Here is a 25,567-nt window from a genome sequence, read left to right on the forward strand (position 1 = left end):
ACAACCAGGAATCACAGACCTTTCTATGGTGTATCCTGGATGTTTCACATGCCCTAGTTCAGCCCACTGACAGCATGTCAACCCCAGTATACCACTGTTCCAATTCACTCTGTCCTCCTGCACGTTCAGGGTCCAAGTGCTCAGGATCATTTTTAGTCCATCTTTCCATCTCCCATTTGGTCCCCCTGCTCTCTTTGTTTTCTCCACTTTTTCTTTTTTTTTTTTTTATACTTTGTCGCTGTCTCCCGCGTTTGCGAGGTAGCGCAAGGAAACAGACGAAAGAAATGGCCCAACCCCCCCCATACACATGTACATACACACGTCCACACACACAAATATACATACCTACACAGCTTTCCATGGTTTACCCCGGACGCTTCACATGCCTTGATTCAATCCACTGACAGCACGTCAACCCCTGTATACCACATCGCTCCAATTCACTCTATTCCTTGCCCTCCTTTCACCCTCCTGCATGTTCAGGCCCCGATCACACAAAATCTTTTTCACTCCATCTTTCCACCTCCAATTTGGTCTCCCTCTTCTCCTCGTTCCCTCCACCTCCGACACATATATCCTCTTGGTCAATCTTTCCTCACTCATTCTCTCCATGTGCCCAAACCATTTTAAAACACCCTCTTCTGCTCTCTCAACCACGCTCTTTTTATTTCCACACATCTCTCTCACCCTTACGTTACTTACTCGATCAAACCACCTCACACCACACATTATCCTCAAACATCTCATTTCCAGCACATCCATCCTCCTGCGCACAACTCTATCCATAGCCCACGCCTCGCTACCATACAACATTGTTGGAACTACTATTCCTTCAAACATACCCATTTTTGCTTTCCGGGATAATGTTCTCGACTTCCACACATTTTTCAAGGCTCCCAAAATTTTCGCCCCCTCCCCTACCCTATGATCCACTTCCGCTTCCATGGTTCCATCCGCTGACAGATCCACTCCCAGATATCTAAAACACTTCACTTCCTCCAGTTTTTCACCATACAAACTCACCTCCCAATTGACTTGACCCTCAACCCTACTGTACCTAATAACCTTGCTCTTATTCACATTTACTCTTAACTTTCTTCTTCCACACACTTTACCAAACTCAGTCACCAGCTTCTGCAGTTTCTCACATGAATCCGCCACCAGCGCTGTATCATCAGCGAACAACAACTGACTCACTTCCCAAGCTCTCTCATCCCCAACAGACTTCATACTTGCCCCTCTTTCCAAGACTCTTGCATTTACCTCCCTAACAACCCCATCCATAAACAAATTAAACAACCATGGAGACATCACACACCCCTGCCGCAAACCTACATTCACTGAGAACCAATCACTTTCCTCTCTTCCTACACGTACACATGCCTTACATCCTCGATAAAAACTTTTCACTGCTTCTAACAACTTGCCTCCCACACCATATATTCTTAATACCTTCCACAGAGCATCTCTATCAACTCTATCATATGCCTTCTCCAGATCCATAAATGCTACATACAAATCCATTTGCTTTTCTAAGTATTTCTCACATACATTCTTCAAAGCAAACACCTGATCCACACATCCTCTACCACTTCTGAAACCACACTGCTCTTCCCCAATCTGATGCTCTGTACATGCCTTCACCCTCTCAATCAATACCCTCCCATATAATTTACCAGGAATACTCAACAAACTTATACCTCTGTAATTTGAGCACTCACTCTTATCCCCTTTGCCTTTGTACAATGGCACTATGCACGCATTCCGCCAATCTTCTGACACATATATCCTCTTTGTCGACCTTTCTTTACTCACCCTCATCACATATCCAACCATTTCTGTACAACCTCTTCTGCTCTCTCTAATGTGTGAAGAACAGGATCATGATGCTGAATTCCTAAAGAAGCAATCCCAAAGAGTTTTGTGGCAAAACTAACTGAGAATAAATGGGAAAGTCCATAGCCAAGGCCTGATGATCACTCCATGGTCAATATTTACCACTTAATTTCCCCAGCTTTGTGGAAGGTGCTATGAATACATGATATGAGATGAAAGCTACTACAAGCAGTCAGGAGTTTTTATCAAGGATGTAAGTCATGTGTGTGCATAGGAAGGGGGAAGGGTGAGTGGTTCCATGGGAATGTGGCTCTACATCAAAGGTACGTGATGTCAACAAGGCCGATTTATCTGTGGTGTGCATGTGTATATGTGAAAAATACATTAAGACAATGCCTTAGGAGTACCCAACATACTGGGTACACACATCTACACTTGTTCCCACTTAAAATACTGGTTTCATCTCATACATAATGGAGGAGGTTAGTTGTGTGTTGTGATAACATAGGTGACTGTCTTTTAATACACTAATGTGACAATCCTCTCTTCAAAAGATGGGCTAAATGTAGTAACTGCAGATGGAAGGAATGCTAGCTCATGTACCAATATAATTTATTCTAAAAAATGTTAAATAATACTGTTAAATATTCTTAAAAATTTGCTGAGTACAGTGCTAGAAAAACTAAAACACAAAAATACAGAATATTAACATTAACATTTTCCCTTTAAAACTAGAAATAACAGTTTCCGCTTTCTTGTAACACAGATCGTCCAAATAGGGAATCAACATAAATTTCTTACACTTTAAATTCTTTAACAATGTTCACCAGAGAATATCATTTCTCACTACTGATGATTTGAGTTCACAGTAAGTTTATATACACTAAAATTTAATGTAATTAGTAATGCTCAGTCAGGGCCCTATCAATCTAAATGTCTTATATTACATATGGTAGATGCCTCAACAATAGGTATATTCCATGCTAGCAAATTTTTCTCCCCTAAACATGTAGCAAAAAGACAAGACTCACGCTACTCACTTGTACTCATCTATGTACAATTTTATCACAGCCATGAAGATATATCACTCAGTTCCTAGCAGTACTGACTGAGGCCAAATACTGCACCATTGCACTAAAGTTATTTAAAAAAAATATATATTACTACTATCACTATGCTTTTCTGTTTTCTATATCTATTTCCACTACATGGGATGGATGAGGTATAAAAAGGAATGTACCTTTTGTAAGGGTTAATTTTACAAAACTAGGGTCCCTCTCTCATCAGGCTCAGAGAGAGATGATATGTCCAATTCTTTTAATACACTCCTCTTTGCCCTGTTACTTAACTTCATAAATACTATAGCTGCATGTTTCTTAACATACTGACCCTACTAAAATATACATATATAATACAAACATATGTACAGAATATCTAAATTTTCTCAGACCATTAAATGAAACAGTCCAGTGCAAGGAAGTATAACATTACATCACAGATTCACAATGGTCAAAAAATAATGTGTACAGCATGTCCATGAAACACCTGATAGTTATCTTTATGAAAGTTCTTTCCTCTTCCCTTTACCATCATGGCACTCAATACTGGTTAAGTTAATCTCTTAATGGCCTTCACAATGAGTCACAAGTTCCACTTCAAACTTCCTTAAACACTGTTAACTACTCTATCTTACCAAAACAATATCCACATCACTCATATATAATATCAATATAGTCCAATAGCTATTCTTCACTGCTATCAACAAATTCATCATATTCCTCTTCTAGACTGTCATATTCATCGACGTCCGAGTCAATAACGTTCCCCTCTGCTTGATATATAACATGTACACCTTCTTCTGCCCTCTCTCCCTGCATTGGGAAAAAAGAGAACTGATGTGACAAAGTATGTGATGAAATGTAAAATTATGAACCCAAACCAATACCTAGCTGGCACTTTACGCAAAAAGAGTTGTTCAAAATAATGCTAACAGAAATGGCACTACATTACAAATTTAAGCAAATGATGTGTTCATGATCATGCATTTCAAGTCTATGTTAATTTTACAATTGGCACATGTACCATAAATACATGAAAAATTTCCCATCACTGCAACTGTAATTACCTAGACCCAGATCGGTGACATTGGCAGAGCATCAGTGGTTCACAATTGTTCACTTCATCACAGAAGGTGTTCCTTAACTATTATCATAAATTTACAATATATATATAATTCAATACAACACAAGGTACCCAAAAAGACATCACCTTAATCTTAACAGAATTGTAAAGTTCTAACTTTTCGTATCTGCTAAATTACGCTGGATAAAATTCCCAAAATACACTGGATCTTCATTAGTTTTCATAAATAAACTCCAGCAGAATTCATATAGAGTATCACTCACATGACAGCTAGAGATCAGATGTGTGCATGTATTGCCACTGTTCACTTGTTTCTAATGCTACCCTGCTAAAGCAGGAAAGGTAATATCATTATCATCATACCTGATTGCCGTTCCCTGCATCAGCGAGGTAGCACCAGGAAACAGACTTTGAAAGACCCATTCACTCATGTGCACACATATATACACATACATATACATATATACATACATACTCAAACATATACATATATACAATGTATTGCCTTCATCCATTCCCAGCATCACCCTGCCCCAGAGGTAACAGCATCACCATCCCGTGTCAGCGAGGTAGCACAAAAAAGAAAAAAAGCCACATTTGTTTGCAATCAGTCTCTAGCTGTCATGTGTAATGCAACAAAACCACAGCTCCCTATCCCCATCCAGGCCACACAAACCTTTTCCAAGTTTTCCCTAGACCTTTCATATGCCCTGGTTAAGACCACTGACAGCACGTTGACCTCAGTATACCACATTGTTCCAATTCACTCTATTCCTTACACACCTCTCTCTCCTGCATGTTCAGGTCCCAATCGCTCAAAATCTTTTTCACCCAATCCTTCCACCTCCAATTTGGTCTCCTGCTTCTCCTTGCTTCCTCCACCTCTGACACATACATCCTCTTTGTCAATCTTTCCTTTCCTCATTTATTTGTTCCTTATGTCCAAACGACTTCAACACATCCTCTTCTGCTCTCTCAACCATACTCTTTTTATTACCACATATCTCTTTTATCCTTTCATTATTTACTTGATCAAATCACCTCACACCACATATTCTCAAATATATCATTTCCAACACATCCACCCTCTTCCGTAACCATATAATACTGTTGGAAGTGGTTCATGTGAGGAACTGCAGAAGTTGGTGACTGAGTTTGGAAAAGTGTGTGAAAGGAGAAAATCCAGAGAAAATATGAACAGGAGCAAGGTTATTTGGTTCACAAGGGTTGAGGGACAAGTTAGTTGGGATTACGTTTGAATGGAGAAAAAGTGAAGGAAGTTTATTGTTTTAAATATCTGGGAGAGGACGAGGCAGTGAATGGAACCATGGAACCAGAAGTGATTTATAGAGTGGGGGAGGGGGCAAAGGTTCTGGGAGCAATGAAGAATGTGTGGAAAAAGAGAACACTATCTCAGAGGAAACATACTAAGGTATATATAAAAAAGAAAGCTAAAAATTCAAAAATGTTTATTCCACACAGTTCATGCATCAGAAATAAGAAGTGAAATGAAAAGTATAGAGACAAAGAAGATATCAGTCCTGTGAAACCCCATTCTAAACTGCTTCAGCATACTTCACTGGGAAAGTATTCAGCTTCTAAAGGACCCTCTGGATCCCACCAAACTATGTCCGGAATTTAATGGAAATTTCTATTAAAATCCATTGTACTGCAATTTTAGTTCAGTAGGGTAAGGACCTATTGAACTGAATTTTGGATGTAATGGACCAATCTGTTAGTTCCCGACATCAATCCTGGCATGTTCAGTTTCAGGCCAAGAAGCTAGGTATTAGGCCAACATGTGACAACCTATGACAAGTCACTTTGGTGCAAATTTTTCTTTATGTAATTAAGATATATTCTGTCTGCACACATACCCTAAGTTTTTCACTAATCTACAATATTCCAATGGCAGTATGCTAACATTTGCACAACTCCACTTACCAAAATTGATATCTTATAAGGAAGGGCAGGCTCTTTGGAACTTGAAAGAGCTCTGCTACAGCAGTACCAGGAGCACTGTGTTGAGGGAATCCCAGTTTATGGGGTGGATCTGTAGAATGCAGCTAATAAACTTGCTACCCAGCATGGCTTGGATGAGCAGACATTCACAACCAGCCAAGGATTACTTTACCTATTCTTCATTGGTCATAGCCTGATACACACGAAAGTGAGTGGGGAAATAATGAGTGCTGATATCAGAGCTCATCAACAGCAGCCTGAAGACATTCCAGCTGTACAACAAGGATCAGACAGGACTTTATTGGCAAGCCCTGCATGAGGCCAGCCAGTCCCACAAGAACATGTTTAACAACCATGGCCATAAGGAAAGTAAGGAATGTATTTCTGGGCTAGCCTGTGCCAATGTAGGTGACTTCCATTCCTTCAAGCATTTTGCTAAAGGTAAGAGCAAGAAACCTCATGTCCTTAAGGATCTCACAAGCCATCTGTTTATGCTATACTATCGAAGCATGAATGCATGATTCACATCAGATATTTTCTCTGGTCCCACAGGCACTTTGTTCCTGCTGTGAGGGGACACCAGAAGTCAGTCATCAATGTGGCTCCTCACTGAAGTGAGTGCCCAGCCTAATCTTGACAATGCTCCAGCCCACTCAAACTCTACTGAACTGTCTAGCAGGGATAGACAAATAAAGACAATTTTCCTGTCTGCCAACACCACCTCCCTCATCCAGCCTATGGATCAGGGGATTATTATGTCTGAGAAGAGATTCTACAGGAGGAAGCACTTGAACCTGTACCATGTGGTATATCAATTCAATACTACCCAAGGCCAAATTTCTACGAAAGAATCCTAGTATTACCGAGCACCTTTCTAAATGCTCCTGCACCTCAAGTCTGAGCTACTTCCAATAGCAATGGAATGTAAAGTCAAATAAAAAAAAAGAATGTTAAAAGTTATAATCTGTTCAGACCACAATCTAAGTCTACATTTCTAAAATCTGCAAAGTTCACAAATCTGCAGAGTGCCTAGTCCTAAGCACTTGGATCTTCAAATCTTGACTTGCATCAGTCTGTATGGTGAAGGAAGGAAAGTTGTAAGGGAGTTTAAAAGCTTAAAAGTACAGTTCTGAATGGAAGGCAGCATGAAACCTAAGGTGAAAGACATGCAAAGAAGTAAAATTAGAGAGGCATGGAAAACTCCAATGAGATAAAATTCAAGAATATGAGGAAAAATGCAAAATACGAACAGCAAAGATGGAAATGGATAATTTGAATACCACAACTGGAATCATGAAGACACAAAGAATGAGGATATGGAATGGATACATGGTATGAAGACACCATAAGAAAGGTCCATATTTAAGATTACTGTAGGATGTTAAGGTCAAGTGTAATATCTGGCAAATGATGGTTGATTAAGATATAAAGCAGTGATGAAGATGATACAAAGGGGAGAGGATGACAAAAAACAAATGGATAAAGTATGAAAAGTGATTGGGACTAGGTATATTTCAAATAAAGAAGCCAGAAACAAGATTGATGACAATGGAAGTATTTTATGTATCTGGGTTATGTGAATGGTGACACTGATCTTCCTTGACCTTTGTGTGCAAAGTGAGAGAATAAAATCCCTTTTACTTATGGAAGTCGAAGATTCACTATAACACACTGAGCATAGACTGGGGATGTGTATGAAAGATTTCAGTGGTTGTCTGTACCTAATTCATCCCAAGGAAATGGAAATGGAGCTAGTCATGACAGACAGAAAGACAAACAGAATGACAGATAGAAATTCACAATATAGGACAGTGACATCCTAAAACCTCTAGCTTCACCAAGATGCATGGTTGATGAAATAATAATTCCTCTACCATGAATTTGTTAGTTCACATACAAAATACAAGTTTGCTATTAATATTAGTTAACACAAAGCATGTATGTCTTCTGATTCTTATGATGGAGTAAAGGAACAAATATATCACTCCGTTCTTCAGAAAGCAATATATGAAAACAGTACTAAAAGTGGTAATGTCACTACGAAAATACATGACTCAAACCTCTTAAATGATTAATCATGGCCCAAAATACCATCAACTTAAATATAAAGCAAAGAATCAAAAGACAGCTAAACAAATCCTCTTTGCTTTATCAGCAAAGTATTTTCAGGAAAAAAAATAAAGGTTTCCTATGTGGAACAACACTTTTTTACATAGTATTCTTTATAGTGAATCATGCACACATCAAACTAATATCAGCAAAGGCAAGACATCAAATCAAAACTATGGATGTAATTCCAGTTCGACTGAGAGAACAAACATTAACATTTCTAACCATCAGCTAAATTTTCTCATTTAGATTAAAAAAACTTCAGATCTATCTTGCCAGCCATATCTTTTGCTTCTTATAAATTCTCATTTTTGTCTACTGGAAAAAATCATAACATATGTTGTTCTTAAATACCTCATGCTTTCTTTATACCTTAGCTCATTGTTATTTCAATATTAATAAATACACAATTATAAACGATTTTCCATTTAGAAAACATAATGAATACAATATGCAATTAGACCAATGCAAATGGTATCTAAATATATTCAATTCTAATGGCAGCATAAACTTTTTCAATAATTGCATACATAAACAACACTTAAAAAAAAAAATAAGTTATTACATGTCAACTTAACTTTCTTAAATTAGAACAATATATTTTGGTAAAAGGTACATCAATTCTCTTGCTATAAGTGCATTAAAACAATGAGCTGTAAAAATGCCTATACCCATTATCCCAACAAGAGTGCGTCTATTACAGTACTAGCTTCCAGTGTGAACATTAACGAAATCAAAAACAATATCTATGAACATGAAAATAATGACAGCTTATCATTAGAACACACATACATAAGGCCAGTACTGTATTCACTAGCAATGTATAAATCCAATTCCAAAATTTCAAAAATATAAATCTGTAGAAAATAAATTGTAATACCTCCTAAATTATTGCTCATAAATATGCACACATTAACTTGGGAATACACTGCCATATCTCCAGAATTATTGCTCACAAATATGCACACATTAACAAACTATCAGTCAATCACAATTTTTGAAAGAAGCATCACACTGAATACTTTACACTAAAACCAATTTCAAACAATTCATTTGAATTACAGATATTTAGATAAATTTGTAAAGACTGAAGATCCCAGCAATCCCTAGATAAATCAACTAAGAATGAGCTTTATTTGAGTTCGGCCAAACACCCAAACTGTAATCTGCCTGTGATATATATCCATCCATGGCCCGCAAAGTAAAAAAAGTGTGGGTTTGACCTAATTACCTATTTCTGTCCCAGGCTTCTTGCAGTGTGGTAATCTGCAATAGGTAACGTAACCTCTTTGAGAAGTCCAACAAGTTTCTGTGTTGAAATGTATATAGAATGGGAGGAAAAGAGGTGAGCAATGCTACTGAGTTGGCAAAAGAGGGAAATATAGTTTAAAACTGCAAGACAAATTAAAAACAAATAATTGGACACTGATGCATCAACTTTCAAGGTGCCAACATCTACACGACTTTGATAGTACTGCTCAAACAGATCTAAGTCCAAACCTTGAGTCCAAAAACATACCAAATTTGAATGCCTGTCCATTTAAGGTTACTGGCAAAATAGCAAGAGTTACTGAGATTTGAGTGCAAACTGGTACACCTCCATCATGTTATTTCTTTGTTTTCACCCTTGCCCTACCCAAATAATGGTGTCTAACAAGCTTGCAACCTCCAGAATTTCTTCATAAATGTTATTGCCAAACTTTTCCTTACACATGGTACTTGTCAGAAGACAAGAAAGAAGGAAATCACATATAAACTTACCTTGTTACATAAAGAGTTTACTAGTATTTCTCTTCAAGTCATCTCTTTGCTTTTCTTATATCTTACCAAACTAATCTCTACATTTCTGATCTCCTCGCATTACAAACAGCTTTGAAATGACCCTAAAGTTTGTTGTCATTTTATTTTTTTTCCTCAGTAACTTTAGCCATGATAATACACAATAAGACAAGAGAGAAACTCTAATTCATGGAACTATAAAAGCAGAAGAATCCTGAATCTTCAACAGAAGATTGAAGAGGGTTCCAAACCAACTGATGGTTTCCAGGAGATGAAAGAAAATTACAGAGATGATCATGAATGGCTTTCACAATTCAGGCAATGCATAGTCTGAAACCTTTTATGTGTACATTCCAAAATTCAGTACATTCCAAAATTCATGGCTTCAACATGAGCTCCATAAATGGTCAGGAGAAACCATGCACCAGTATGTGGGGCTTGGCTATAGATAGGGACTCTGGTTTCAGTGTACTAAACATGACAGCTATGGAGTAGATGTGGGCACATGAACCTATTCTTTGCCTTTCCCTGACATTAACCCAATGACTCATAAAATCACAATCAAGAATGAAAAAACTGTACCAGAGTCTTGTTGTCAGTCTTTGATAAATACTACAGAAATGACTAGAAACAATCATACAAAAACTCAGCATCTTCACATCACCCAAGTGAAGTGGCTGCCACAGCATGTCAAAACTGTATTTATTTTATGTGGTTTTGCCAAGGTCAAATGTGAAAATTAATAAATATATACATTCATTTATTTATTTATTTTGCTTTGTCGCTGTCTCCCGCGTTTGTGAGGTAGCGCAAGGAAGCAGACGAAAGAAATGGCCCAACCCACCCCCATACACATGTATATACATACACGTCCACACACGCAAATATACATACCTTACATCTCAATGTACACATATATATACACACACAGACACATACATATATACCCATGCACACAATTCACACTGTCTGCCTTTATTTATTCCCATTGCCACCTCGCCACACATGGAATACCATCCCCCTCCCCCCTCATGTGTGCGAGGTAGCGCTAGGAAAAGACAACAAAGGCCCCATTCGTTCACACTCAGTCTCTAGCTGTCATGCAATAACGCCCGAAACCACAGCTCTCTTTCCACATCCAGGCCCCACACAACTTTCCATGGTTTACCCCAGACGCTTCACATGCCCTGATTCAATCCACTGACAGCACGTCAACCCCGGTATACCACATCGATCCAATTCACTCTATTCCTTGCCCGCCTTTCACCCTCCTGCATGTTCAGGCCCCGATCACTCAAAATCTTTTTCATTCCATCTTTCCACCTCCAATTTGGTCTCCCACTTCTCCTCGTTCCCTCCACCTCTGACACATATATCCTCTTTGTCAATCTTTCCTCACTCACTCTCTCCATGTGACCAAACCATTTCAAAACAACCTCTTCTGCTCTCTCAACCTACACTCTTTTTATTACCACACATCTCTCTTACCCTATTGTTACTTACTCGATCAAACCACCTCACACCACATACTGTCCTTAAACATCTCATTTCCAGCACACCCACCCTCCTCCGCACAACTCTATCCATAGCCCACGCCTCACAACCATAACACATTGTTGGAACCACTATTCCTTCAGACACACCCATTTTTGCTTTCCGAGATAATGTTCTCGACTCCACACATTCTTCAATGCTCCCAGAATTTTTGCCCCCTTCCCCAACCTATGATTCACTTCCATGGTTCCATCCGCTGCCAAATCCACTCCCTAATATCTAAAACACTTCATTTCCTCCAGTTTTTCTCCATTCAAACTTACCTCCCAATTGACTTGACCCTCAACCCTACTGTACCTAATAACCTTGCTCTTATTCACACTTACTCTCAGCTTTCTTCTTTCACATACTTTATCAAACTCAGTCACCAGCTTCTGCAGTTTCTCACATGAATCAGCCACCAGCGCTGTATCATCAGCGAACAACAATGATTCACTTCCCAAGCTCTCTCATCCACAACAGACTGCATACTTGCCCCTCTTTCCAAAACTCTTGCATTCACCTCCCTAACAACCCCATCCATAAACAAATTAAACAATCATGGAGACATCACGCACCCCTGCCGCAAACCTACATTCACTGAGAACCAATCACTTTCCTCTCTTCCTATACGTACACATGCCTTACATCTATGGCAAAAATTACAAGCCATAAATCCAATCAATTAGCTTTGTAAAATGCAAAACACCTTGAATATAGAAGTACTGTATAGTAAAACAATGAAGACAGATAATGTGAGTGGGGATATAAAATCAGTTAATTCTATCTGAGCATGGGACCTTGATCAAAAGCTTTTTCCAAAGCTCAAGCTTAACCTTGATAGTATGAATGCAATAATAGGAGCTGCCACCTAACTGTAAAGACAGTTCAACTGTTCAGAAGTAACTTCCTCATATGCAATCTTAAAGCTATTCATTCAAAGATACTTTGTTTGGGGGTTCTGACTGACTGGCCTGCAGAAGAAAGATGTTATTGCAGGGTGCTAGTTGTTTGAATGTCAGTTCTTTTTATAATGAGAACAAGCTACTTTCAGTGGATGAAACTGAAGTCACCTGTCCTTTCACCTTTGTCAAGTGCACAAAAACTTATCCGAGGAGTCGAATATCTTACCTGAGGCAGGTCATTCAGTGGGTTGTGCAACAAATCTAATTTGGGGTCCATCTCCTGTCTCAATTTCACTGCAACATCCCGCACTTCTTCAGCATGGATCTTTTCTGAGTTGCTCCAGAGTGGACATCTACAAACAAAACAAAAATATAATCCACTATTCAGAGTCTACTGTTCTTTCCTATGAGAGAACTTATGTAAAGTTTCCTTTAAAGATTGGAGTCATGGGAATGGTCAAATACTATTTGCTCATCTCTTTTTAATTACAATCTAAGTTTTAAAAAATAAATGAAACAAGTAAATAAATTCCTAAAAAGAAGGAAATCATTCATAAGTAAAGAGAAAAGTGAAAAAGATAGGAGTGGTTCTAAATAGGAAATGAGTGAATGCTTTGTTAGTTTTATTAAAAGGGATTGAATACTGGTTCCAGGTGATCCAAATGCAAGAATGGATGATTTGACAACTTAGGTCTAGGAGATCCAAATGCAGCAATGGATGATGTGGCAACTTGGGTCTACCGGATCAAAATGCAAGAATGGGTGATGTGGTAAAGGGTTTTCTTTTCTTTCTCACTTGACACAAGAAGAAATGATTAAAGGTATCATTCTCTAACTGTCATGCAAAAAGCACCAAAAACACAGCACCCTACATACAGCCAGGACCCACAGGTGTCATCATGGCTTCCCCAACTGCTTCATATGCCTTGGTTCAGTACACTGATGGCACATCACCCCTTGTGCATCAAATTGGTCTAGTTCACTATATCCTGAGCATGCCTTTCACTTTCCAAGCACTAAAAATCTTTATCACTCCCTCCTTCTATTGCCAATTCAGTCTCCCCCTTCTCCTTGTCTCCTCAAATACTGACACATACATCCTTTTTTTCAACCTCTCCTCACTCGTTCTCTCTGTATGTCCAAATAATTTCAGCACACCCACTTCAACTCTCTCAACAATACTTTCCTTATCAACACACCTCTCTGATACCCTACAATCAATTATTCAATCAATCCTCCTCACACTGTATACAGTCCTTAAACATTTCACCTCCAACACATTTACTCTCTTCTGTAAATTTTCAACTATAGCCCATGCCTTCCATCATGCCTTGCACCCACACAACAGCATCTGGACCACCATACCTTCAAACATCAGTTTCACCCTCCCATTCCACACATTCCTCAATGCTCCCAGAACCTTTGCCCCCTCACCCATCTCTACCTACCTCCATGGATCCCTTTGCTACCATGTCCACTCCCAGGTATCTAAAGCACTTCACGTCCTCCAGGTTTTCTCCACTCAAACTCACCCCTAACAAACCTGACTCTTTACACTGCCAAACCTTATAACCTTGCTTTTATTCAAATCTAGTCTCAAATTTCTCTTTTCTCACATTCTCCAAAATTCATATAACAATTTCTGCAGATTCTATACCATCGAACATCCCCATTTTTGCCCTCATTGACAATGCTTATTCTTTCCACACACTCCTCAATGCATCCAGGACCTTAGCCCCCCTCACCCATCCTGAGGCTCACTTTCACTTCCATTGTTCTATTTGTAGCCATGTCCACCCCCAGTTATCTAAAACATCCCTCTTCCTCCAAGTTCTCTCCATTCACACTAACATTCCAATTAACCCATTGCTTTCCACTACTAAACCTGATAACCAAAGGATTTTCATATTCTAACTCATTTTTCTCCCTTCACGCACACTCCTAAACTCAAGACATCAGCTTTTTTTTCTCACTCAAATCTATCACCAGTGCTATGTCATTAGCAAACAACTGACTCATCTCCCAGGTCCTCTCATCCCAAACATACTACAGGCTTACTTCTCTCTCCAAGATCCTTACACTCACCTTCCTCACCATCCCATCAAAAAAAAAAAAAAAAAAAAAAAAATTAAACAGTCAGAGTGACATAACACACCCCAACTGCAGATGAAAGATTAAAAAAATGTGTGAAGGAGAACCAGAGATGAGTCATATTGCAAAAGCCATACTGGTGATTCAAAAGGGAAACAGGATTGTATTTAAGGAAGTGAGAATCAAAGTGAGTTTTAAAGAGTTTGGAGACAGCAAAAATGAGAGGAATAAAGACATGGATGGAAGGGTTTGAATATTCTCCTTTCTTAAAAATGAGCTACACCAAGACAACAAGAAGGAAAAGCATAGGCTCTGACACAGATAAAAGTGAACAAGTTTAAAGGCATACTCCATTACAGATTCAAATAGTATGTCATTTGAACCATACACCTCATCCACATGAAGCTAGGAAAGTACTAGGAAGAACCTAATCAAGAAAAATATAAGAGAGGAAAGAGGTTCACTGGGAGGAAATGGGGAAGGAGAACACAGTGAGGAATCATCTAATACACAATTTAAGAATAAGGTACCAAAAAGAGCAGTTTTCTCAGTTGAAGAGTTCTGGTCTTCCCAGAAACTTACTTATAACATCCAATTTAATTCTCTTCCACTTCCTACAAACTCATTTCATGCATTGCAAATGCACTTACTTGCTAGGATCTAATGGGACAGATTTGTCTTCAAAGTGATCATAGCCTTTAATTTGCTTCTTACATATGTAACACATCATTGCTCCACATGAGCAGCGCATTTTGTTACAACCATCCTCTTTGATGAATCTCTTCTTACACTTCCAACATTCTCTGCAATTCAACAACATTCGTTTGAGTCATGTTATAAAAAATAAAAGCGGCAAATCTTTGAAAAACAATCTTCTTGGAAACCCTGAACACTGATGTTCATGCCTAAACTGTGTTAACTTTCACCTGCTACAAGATTTCTAAAAAACCTACAGAAAATTATATACAAAATCTTGTAAAATTATGTGCAACTTTCTCTGTGGACACCAAAATATATATGGCTATGGGACACATAATTCAGATGTGTAAATCTGAAGTGTTCTTCTTGGATCTGACTGGCAAATCAAAGGTGAAAATAATAAAGCACCCAAAAAGATTATACTAATGAAATATATAAACTTACAGCACAAAAAACATTAAAAATACATGTTGTAGGTTGGTGAGGCATGGGCTATAGAAAGTGGTGCGTGGAGGAGGGTGGATGTGTTCGAAATAAAATGTTTGAGGATAATATGTGGTGTGAGGTGATCTTATCAAGTAAGTGAGATGTGTGGAAATAAAAAGAGGGTTAGTGATGCCTGCATAGTGAGCCAGAGCTTTACTGATTGTCAAGTTGCATTCCTCTAACCCAAGTAGCTTTCTTTTCTTTCTGTTTCACTCACATGTGGACTACTGGCATTCTATCCACAAACATATAATTGTTCCTTGTCAAACAAAACACTTGACAACACTTAAATCACACAGCTCATTCTTTGTAACTAGATTTTCAAGTGGTGAGCACAATAAACTTGCCCTGCCTTTCGGCAAAATGTGAGAGCAACAGAGAGTAGTAGTAGGAAGGAACATTTAGGCAGGAGCATTAGGTAGTAACATCAAGTAGTAGTTGGTATGAACATTAGGCAGGAGCATTAGCTAGAAGTAGTCTGCAGGAACATTAGGTAGGAGCCTCTGCAAACACTAAGCTAGACTTGCCCTATGCCAGTAGACTGTTAAGGGTGAGGCACTAAAGGATAGGAAGTGGCACTGGAGTTCACTGGTTATGGAGACTCTATTGCCAAGGCCACTCCCTTGAGAGAGTTCTAGTTGGGAACAAGCATCAGAGATACAGATAGATTGATAGAAAAAGCTGTGGTAGCAAGAGGAGTATGTATAAGAGAGCTGAAGAGGGTGTACTGAAATGGCTTGGATATTCAAAGAGGACGAGTGATGGAAGGATAACGAAGGGGGTATACAAGTCAAAGGGAAATACTAAGGAATAGACGGAAGGATGGAATGAAAGACACTTTAACTGTTCATGACCCACATATGCAGGGTAGTTTGAGGCATGCACAGGATAGAGTGATCTGGAGTAACAAGATATACAGGGACAATATGTTGTCTATGGGCATAGGAAGAATTCAAAGGAAATCAAATAAAAGCCTGTGGAGCCTGACTGTGGACAGGGAGCTCTGGTTTCAATGCACTTCTAGTTATTAACAGCAAGAATGGAAGTGAGTAAATGGCCATTCTTTGTCTTCTTTGTCTGTCACTGGCATTACCTTGCTACATGGGAAAAGGTAAATAAGTGTGAAAAATAAATTTACCTCTCTAATCCTAAGATGCTAACACTTCAACTCAAGAAAGACCTACCTGACCATTGCCTCAGTCATACGATTTTCCATGAAGGTCCGAGCATCTCTCTGATGCTGTTTCTCAACTTCCTCACACCGCAATGGAACGTGGTTGGGCTCTTTACAAAATCTGTTAAAGGGAAAATGGGATGGTAATTTTTATCATATCTGAAATATCAAAGTACACATAATGTACTGTTAATTCACTTTATCAGTGAAAACATACAGTACATCATCAAAAAATGAAAATATCCAAAATCAGGAACTTATTTGACACACAGTAATTAATAATATTTTAAAAGCATTTCTTAATTACTCTTAGAAATTCCAGAAAATACAAAATCTGGCACTATTCTTGATGCTTTAACTATAAATGAAAACCTCAGCAGTCTGGCCCACTAAAGGTCATAATATGCCAAATTGTAACATATTCTAATAAATGGGCAATACATTTTGAAAATGCCAATAAAAAGAAAACATCTACAAGAAACTATATGCTCCATAAAAAGGAATCATCCAAGAGAAGTTTTAAAATGGTCAGCAGTGGTTCTTTGGAGGTTCAGTAAAGTACATAAACTTCAATACTGCATGAGTATACAATACACATGTGAATGCTACATAGATCATTAACAGAATCAAATGCTATTCAGTCATTAACTAAGGTGTTACCTGACTCCTTCAGCTTGAGGTTACAACACTAGTGTAAATCATCTGATTAAAGGAAGTACAGTCTCATTATGGAACTTCACCCTAAGTGAGTCCAACATTTCCTTGCTTCTGGTTGTAGTGCTGCCTTACAACTGCAGGATCTCCATTTTAAGGGGTCCTACGGTTATGTGTAAAAGTACCAACACTATCTGATGAAGATAACGTTTGGGTGCAAATCTGGATTGCAAACATTCTAATATTCAAACTTTTATAGATCCCTCATATCAATACAGTCTAAGATGTGTGCTCTAAAAGTACTTGGTTCCTTGTCATACATCATCAAGTTGTAATACAATACAACCTGTAAATTATCTAAATTTTCTAATCCCTTTGGTGCTTTAAGTATATATGTATGCTGTTATGTTCACCCACATAAAAATATTGCTACTGAATTGCATAATATCACAATCATTATAATGCAATTTGGTGATTGTGTGTTAAACTGTAGAATGCAGTTGATGGTATACAAGGTTCTCTTAAACTGGGAACAGATGACCTCCCATGAGGACCAATTCTTGAAATAGCCACTCTGCTCTCAAGGCAAAATATGCAGCCATTAATACCTGTAGTGGCATCCTGAACATCATGTCCAAATATTAAAGCCTAAACTTTTTAACAATTACAATTTTGGTAGTTTTTGAGACAAAGCCCATCTGGGTTTAAAGCAAATCATCCCTAACTGATGGTGTCATCTCTAATAGGGTCAGTAAGCAACAGCGAGTCATGCAAAATCAAGGAAAGTTGAGGGGAACCTAGTGTCCAAAAACCGACTATGGCGTACATGCAACAAAAACAGCGAAAGGATTGAGAATGAATGCCATACTTGCTATGTGCATTACGTATTAAGCAAATGTGATTGCTGCTCTTGAAGCTCCTCTGTACAATCACAAAATCCGAATACATATGAGTATGAAGAGATATCACATTATCAACCAAAAATGTAAAAAAACTGGATAATGTATCATGTGTGTATGAATCTTGTCCTCACAACAATAATAAACATTCTTAATTCATAATTCACCATTCACAACATTTCAATGACTGCCATACTGTATTGTAAGTTTTCTCGTTGTTGCTTAGCATCTAAACTGTCAGATGACCATGGCTGGAAAGCAAATGAACTGATGACCAATTGATTTCCTGTAACTGCATGCTCAAAAATAATGAGTGTGATGACATTTTGTAAGGGCATATAGACTTAAACGTGAAAATCCTTCTGATTTAGTACACATTACCATGAGCCAGTGTATACCATATTTTTGAAAGTAAGGGAAAAAGTAAACTTATAGCTTTATATTTACCTTATAAGGCCTGATAGACATACTAGCAAATATATCTACCTGCAAGAGTCCTTCATACATTCTGGGTTGAGACATTTAAACACTTTATCTTCTTTGTCAGGCATGATTGTCTGAAAATTGCAGAAAGGACAAGCCACCAAATCCTCAATCCCTGCTGCTGCTATCTCTTCAAGCTGCTTTCGTTCAAGAAGGTTGGAAAACACTGCTGGCTTCATGACTTTTTTAAGAGTATTGAGAGAAAATTCTGCTGTACATTCACCATCTAAACACCTAAAGCTTGTCCGACCTTGACCTATCTCCTCCTCTGCAAATCTGGAGAAAAAATCATTACATCAAGATAAATAAACAAGATCTGGGGAGGGATAAGGGGATGGAAATTGCAACTGCCTATATGAGAATGCAATGAAGGAAAACAACAGAATAAGGCCTCAAGAGAGGATTAACAATTAAAAGAGACAGCGTGCTATGATGTAGGCACCTAATCTTTTTTTTTTTAAGCTAGCTGCTTGAAGATAACGCCATACAGGTGGCAGAAAAGAATGAGCAACTGCAAAGGTTGATGTCTGAGTTTAGAAGTGTATGTGGGTTATTGGGTCTAAAAATGCAAAGAGACAGCATAGGTGGGGTGTGAGTCTGAACAGAGAAAACCTGGTGGAAGTAAAATATGGTATAAAAATTAATTACTAAGACTTCAAAGTATTGTTGTTCAACAGGTTAATTTCTTATTCATTTCTCACTATTGAGTTATGTTTCTCAAAATATCATTAAATCAAACTTTGCATTCCAGCTAGTTCACTTAACTTGTGCTAACTTACCTTCTTATACAATTAACACAAAATTTGTGCTTACTGCCTGTAGCATTGCAAGTCTCCATATCCTCTTCTAACACTTCATCATCAAAGCAACAACCACACTCTTGCAACTGATACGTTGCTCTTGCCTGAAAATAATCAAACACCAAAAACTCAACAAAAATGGGGTGAAAATTCATCAGCCATCCTTTAATATAGATCCACAAAAACAAGCCATTCAATCTCACACATCAGAATTGTCTGTATTTGAAAAAAAAAAAAACTATCACATAAAGTTTCATTATTTGGCATTCATCTAACTGGAAAATTCCTGCATCAGAAATTTTCAATATCTCCCACAACAAATATATATTGTACTAATCAGTAGCCATCATTTTTAACCCCCTTCTAAAAGTTTGGCTATGGGTGATATGTTCTGAGTTTGGTACATTTTTCATGACAGCTGGAGAGTGGATGTGGGCAAATGAAGCTTATGTTTTTTCCTGGTGCTACTTCACTATGGCACAAGAGGCATTCATTTATAAAAAAAAAATATATTTTTTTTTTCTTTTTTTACCCAACTGCCTTACCAAGGTAATGTCAGGAATAAATGAACAATGGCTGAGTTAGCATTCATCCATGCACTAGCATTCAACAAGATAGTTACAGGAATAGACAAAAAAATGCCCTTATTTGCTTACATCCACTCTAGTTATCATGTGAAATATAGCATACTTGAGATGGCCTTAATTTTGGGTATTCAGTTGCTTGAGTCACCTAACATGAATAATACAACTTAGCCCTTTTATGCTTACCCACATGAATGCTCTTCTCTTGTTCTCTTCTCTTTTCAAAAGATGTTCCTTGATCTCTGTTTGCATGCGCACATAACATAATTCCTTTATGAATATGTCATCCAGGTCTTTCTCTTTAAGGGATGATGTACGTTTTGTCTTGCGGCGACCCAACTCTGAACTTTCCTGGTTTGGAGTGAATGAATTAATAACACATTTAACAACTGATTTCTAACATTTAAAACCGGTTTCATATCATATCAAAAGAAGAATGAAAATGTATTTCGTTCTAATATGGTTGAAATCTTTGCATCCATAATTACCATTTATTATCCCATATATGAATCCTAGAACATTGAAGTTCACATAAAACAATAATTCTACTGATTCAATACCTAATTCTACATACATCGAATCATGAAAAATGGTTCAAGACATAAATAAACCATCAATGTGTGATGTGTGAAGTGCAAAATCAAAAATACATCTAATTTTTCTAAGTATATCAAGAAAAAGCAAAGTCGAAGAATCTGTGTAATGGTCATCAATACAATATGTACCATGATACAAAACTTATAATACTAGAGAGATCATAAAATATGAAAAAGAATACAAGTGACAGGAATTGAATATATTGAAGGTAATGTTTTTTCAACTGTTTTTGATTCTACTAATAAAAACATTTTTTTTTTTTTTTTTTTGCTTTGTCGCTGTCTCCCGCATTTGCGAGGTAGCGCAAGGAAACAGACGAAAGAAATGGCCCAACCCACCCCCATACACATGTATATACATACGTCCACACACGCAAATATACATACCTACACAGCTTTCCATGGTTTACCCCAGACGCTTCACATGCCCTGATTCAATCCACTGACAGCACGTCAACCCCGGTATACCACATCGCTCCAATTCACTCTATTCCTTGCCCTCCTTTCACCCTCCTGCATGTTCAGGCCCCGATCACACAAAATCTTTTTCACTCCATCTTTCCACCTCCAATTTGGTCTCCCTCTTCTCCTCGTTCCCTCCACCTCCGACACATATATCCTCTTGGTCAATCTTTCCTCACTCATTCTCTCCATGTGCCCAAACCATTTCAAAACACCCTCTTCTGCTCTCTCAACCACGCTCTTTTTATTTCCACACATCTCTCTTACCCTTACGTTACTTACTCGATCAAACCACCTCACACCACACATTGTCCTCAAACATCTCATTTCCAGCACATCCATCCTCCTGCGCACAACTCTATCCATAGCCCACGTCTCGCAACCATACAACATTGTTGGAACCACTATTCCTTCAAACATACCCATTTTTGCTTTCCGAGATAATGTTCTCGACTTCCACACATTCTTCAAGGCTCCCAGAATTTTCGCCCCCTCCCCCACCCTATGATCCACTTCCGCTTCCATGGTTCCATCCGCTGCCAGATCCACTCCCAGATATCTAAAACACTTCACTTCCTCCAGTTTTTCTCCATTCAAACTCACCTCTCAATTGACTTGACCCTCAACCCTACTGTACCTAATAACCTTGCTCTTATTCACATTTACTCTTAACTTTCTTCTTTCACACACTTTACCAAACTCAGTCACCAGCTTCTGCAGTTTCTCACATGAATCAGCCACCAGCGCTGTATCATCAGCGAACAACAACTGACTCACTTCCCAAGCTCTCTCATCCCCAACAGACTTCATACTTGCCCCTCTTTCCAAAACTCTTGCATTCACCTCCCTAACAACCCCATCCATAAACAAATTAAACAACCATGGAGACATCACACACCCCTGCCGCAAACCTACATTCACTGAGAACCAATCACTTTCCTCTCTTCCTACACGTACACATGCCTTACATCCTCAATAAAAACTTTTCACTGCTTCTAACAACTTGCCTCCCACACCATATATTCTTAATACCTTCCACAGAGCATCTCTATCAACTCTATCATATGCCTTCTCCAGATCCATAAATGCTACATACAAATCCATTTGCTTTTCTAAGTATTTCTCACATACATTCTTCAAAGCAAACACATAATTTCATATAATATATATACAATCCAATGCACTATAGTGTCTAGGAACTGAACTTTTGTAATAGTTTAATGCAATGAATATTTTATTCATCTGAATGAAGCTAACCACTCTAACAGGGGCGAATCAGAAAGAAGAAAACAGTCAAAAGGCAATAAAAAAAAAAGAAGAAAAAAAAAAAATATATATATATATATATATATATATATATATATATATATATATATATATATATATATATATATCTGACTTTCAGCTCAATTCTTATATTTCACAATTCTAAAAAATGTACAGATATGAATCAGACTATAGCACTCAGCATAATGTATACCTCCAGTGAGTCATACTATAAAAAGGGTAATTTCTGATAATAAAGTTCACCTCTGAGCCATGAAATTCATGTCAGGGCAACCTACTTTTGCTGGAATGCTGAAACAGTTATTATCATGCATCTGCATATTAAGTTTCATGATGGTATATCGTACTTAAATTTGAACCTGGATGTACACTTAACCAATGTGCAGACACACACACACGGACACGTACTTGGATGTTGGGGGCAGCAGAGTAGTTCTTCCTCTTCACTATCAAATCAAATGAAAGGAATCCCTTGGAAAATCATACATATCCTCAAATTACAGAGTTCACCTCCAAAATGTAAGATTTAAGTCAAGGCAACCCACTTCTGCTACAGTGATGAAGGGCTAATCAATGTGCATCTGCATATAATGTTATATGACCACATGGAAAACTGTGGCTGAAAACAGAACTTTGCTGTTAAACTTGACATTTATGACTTTTCTAAACAAATCAACTCCAAACCTGATACAGTGATACACAATAACATGAGGAAGGTCACGACTTTTTTTATCCTCATAGGGAATGAACCTCCAGTTAATTTGTACCTATTCCTTATACATTGCCACATTTCTTGATCTATCAGGTCAATGTGGGGATGTTATGACATGAAGAGGGTCATGGGAGTTTGTGCGGAGTATGATTTTTTTTTTCCATACTTGATCGTCATTTCCTGTGTTAGTGAGGTATCACCAAGAACAGACAAAGAAAGGCCTCATAGTTGTCTTATCTATCAAGAATATTAAGGAGCAGCTTTAAGTCTAAATGAACTAATAATCTTTTACCTTTAATGCTCTCAGTGTGGGTAAGTAATGGTAGTTGTGTTTCCTGAGCTCATTATCAATATCCCTACTGAACTGGTACGGCAGGTCTCGTTTCAGCTGAGCACGAGCATTTTCCACATACGTTGGACTCATCGACTTTTCTACGTCACAAAAGACCTGTTGAGCAATACTAGCTTTAAAAACAGACAGTAATGCCAATAATACAAAAACAGGATGGCCAAAAACAAATACATAATTTACACTTAGATGACCGTTAATATGGTGACAATATCTGAAGGATGAACATCAAAGACTGAAAAGAAAAAAATGCTAACAAAAACAGGTATAAGAAAACATTGCTAGCAAAAACAGGTGTAACAAGATACGGTATCTGCATATTGCAATTTTACAATAAAGCAATTCAATGCATAGGTTGCAGATAAGGATCAACTTTACAAGATTTTCCCAATGCAAAAGCACATATATTCTTATTGATTTAATCTAATTCATGCTTCACAAATCATGCAAATCAATTTCTTATATACAGTCTATATATCTATATCTCTCTATCTATGCCTCTTTTTTATAATGAAGGCTTCAGTCACGGACAAAAGTCCACATCAAGGCCAGGCACTAATTGAAATATCATAAGAATTATGAAACGGAAAAAGAAATGGGAAAGTATTTACAATTCTCTATGAATGTGATAGACCTGTTTTTTGAAATGTCATGTCACAGTTATTGAGAACAAAAATCTTTAACATGCAGGGAAAGAAGCAGGTATAAAAACAGACCACCCTCGAGTTGCCAATGGCCACACAATAATCATGTGATCCAGCAGCTTGCAGAGTATTGCATAGTCTAGCTAGTGGTGGGGGTACACAAGCAGCCAAGGAAAAAGAGTCTCTTTAACTGGTGAATTCCAGTGCTGGTTCTTAGGCTTTAGTGCCTCACCCTTAATAGGCCACCGGCAGAGGAAAACTCTAGCACAGTGTATACTAGTGTCCCTACTGACTACTATCTGGTGTTCTTACCAACTAATTCCACCTAAAGCTCCCGTCAAATGTTCCTAACTACTTATACCTAATGTTTCTACTTAATGCTCCTGCCTAATGTTCTTACCTACTACTTCTATCAATTATTCCTACCACTTTGCCAAAAGGCCAAGCTAGAATTATCAAGAATGAGTCGATTGGGTGAAGAGTTGTCATGTGTTGTGTGAAAAGGGGAGATTGTATGTTTTAAATCTAAATATACTCTATCTACTTTCTGTAGGTGATCTAGCAAGTGTTTTAAATTTTAGGAAATAGAGGGCTTTTGGTAGCAAGTGAATGTTGGGGATTTCTCACTATATGTTCTGCCTATGGACTCTCACATGCTAAAGGGCAACGAAGTCCCATGTATAACCTATCCATTTTGCAAATTCTCTACATTTCTCAAAAATTACAAACATACCTTTTCAGGGTCCTCAAAATATTCCAAAAACTCCTCAACAGACATGCCTTCTATAAATTTCTTCTTTATCTCTAATCGTTTTTGTCTCTTATTGTATTCTTCAATCTTTGGATATCTTTTGTCCCTGAGTAGTTCTTCAACCAGTACTTGGAACTGTGCCTGGTCACCATTAATCCCAACACATCTGTAAAAACATGATTCTTGTGAAGGTGTTACTAGCCTCAACTTGCAAGAGGTTCCATCACAAGTGAGTAGTCACCTATGCTGAGGCAGTTTCACAGTCACTAGACAAAAAGAAGTACAGTCCCAAGGACTTTCATGCTCTAAAGGAATCTATCATTTCCCTATTCCTGCACTGAGTGCATTCTTGAAGCTGCAGAAGCCCCATAAAATGGGACATTGGGTTGCATAGTAATATATATATATATATATTACTATACCAACAACTAAAATAATAATTTTTCTTTTATCATACTTTGTTGCTGTCTCCCATGTTAGTGAGGTAGCGCAAGGAAACAGACAAAAGAGTGGCCCAACCCACCCCCATACACATGTATATACATACAGGTCCACACATGCACATATACATACCTATACATTTCAATGTATACATATATATACATACACAGACATATACATATATACACA

General features: G+C 37.9%; 1 protein-coding gene across 1 annotated transcript in view; it reads right to left on the minus strand.

Moving 5' to 3' along the window:
* Positions 1-2,435: 2,435 nt before the first annotated feature.
* The window catches only part of LOC139760320 (uncharacterized), a 33,188-nt gene continuing 10,056 nt past the window's right edge, over positions 2,436-25,567 (minus strand). The window contains exons 3-11 of the mRNA XM_071683320.1: positions 24,920-25,103; positions 23,486-23,641; positions 20,323-20,487; positions 19,532-19,656; positions 18,756-19,028; positions 16,727-16,837; positions 15,008-15,160; positions 12,493-12,619; positions 2,436-3,707 (exon numbers count right to left, since the gene is read on the minus strand). Coding sequence (XP_071539421.1) covers positions 3,579-3,707; positions 12,493-12,619; positions 15,008-15,160; positions 16,727-16,837; positions 18,756-19,028; positions 19,532-19,656; positions 20,323-20,487; positions 23,486-23,641; positions 24,920-25,103 — 1,423 coding nt within the window. The 3' untranslated portion in view covers positions 2,436-3,578. The remainder of the gene's footprint in view (positions 3,708-12,492; positions 12,620-15,007; positions 15,161-16,726; positions 16,838-18,755; positions 19,029-19,531; positions 19,657-20,322; positions 20,488-23,485; positions 23,642-24,919; positions 25,104-25,567) is intronic.

Source organism: Panulirus ornatus, chromosome 36, assembly GCF_036320965.1.
Source record: "Panulirus ornatus isolate Po-2019 chromosome 36, ASM3632096v1, whole genome shotgun sequence".
Taxonomy (NCBI): domain Eukaryota; kingdom Metazoa; phylum Arthropoda; class Malacostraca; order Decapoda; family Palinuridae; genus Panulirus; species Panulirus ornatus.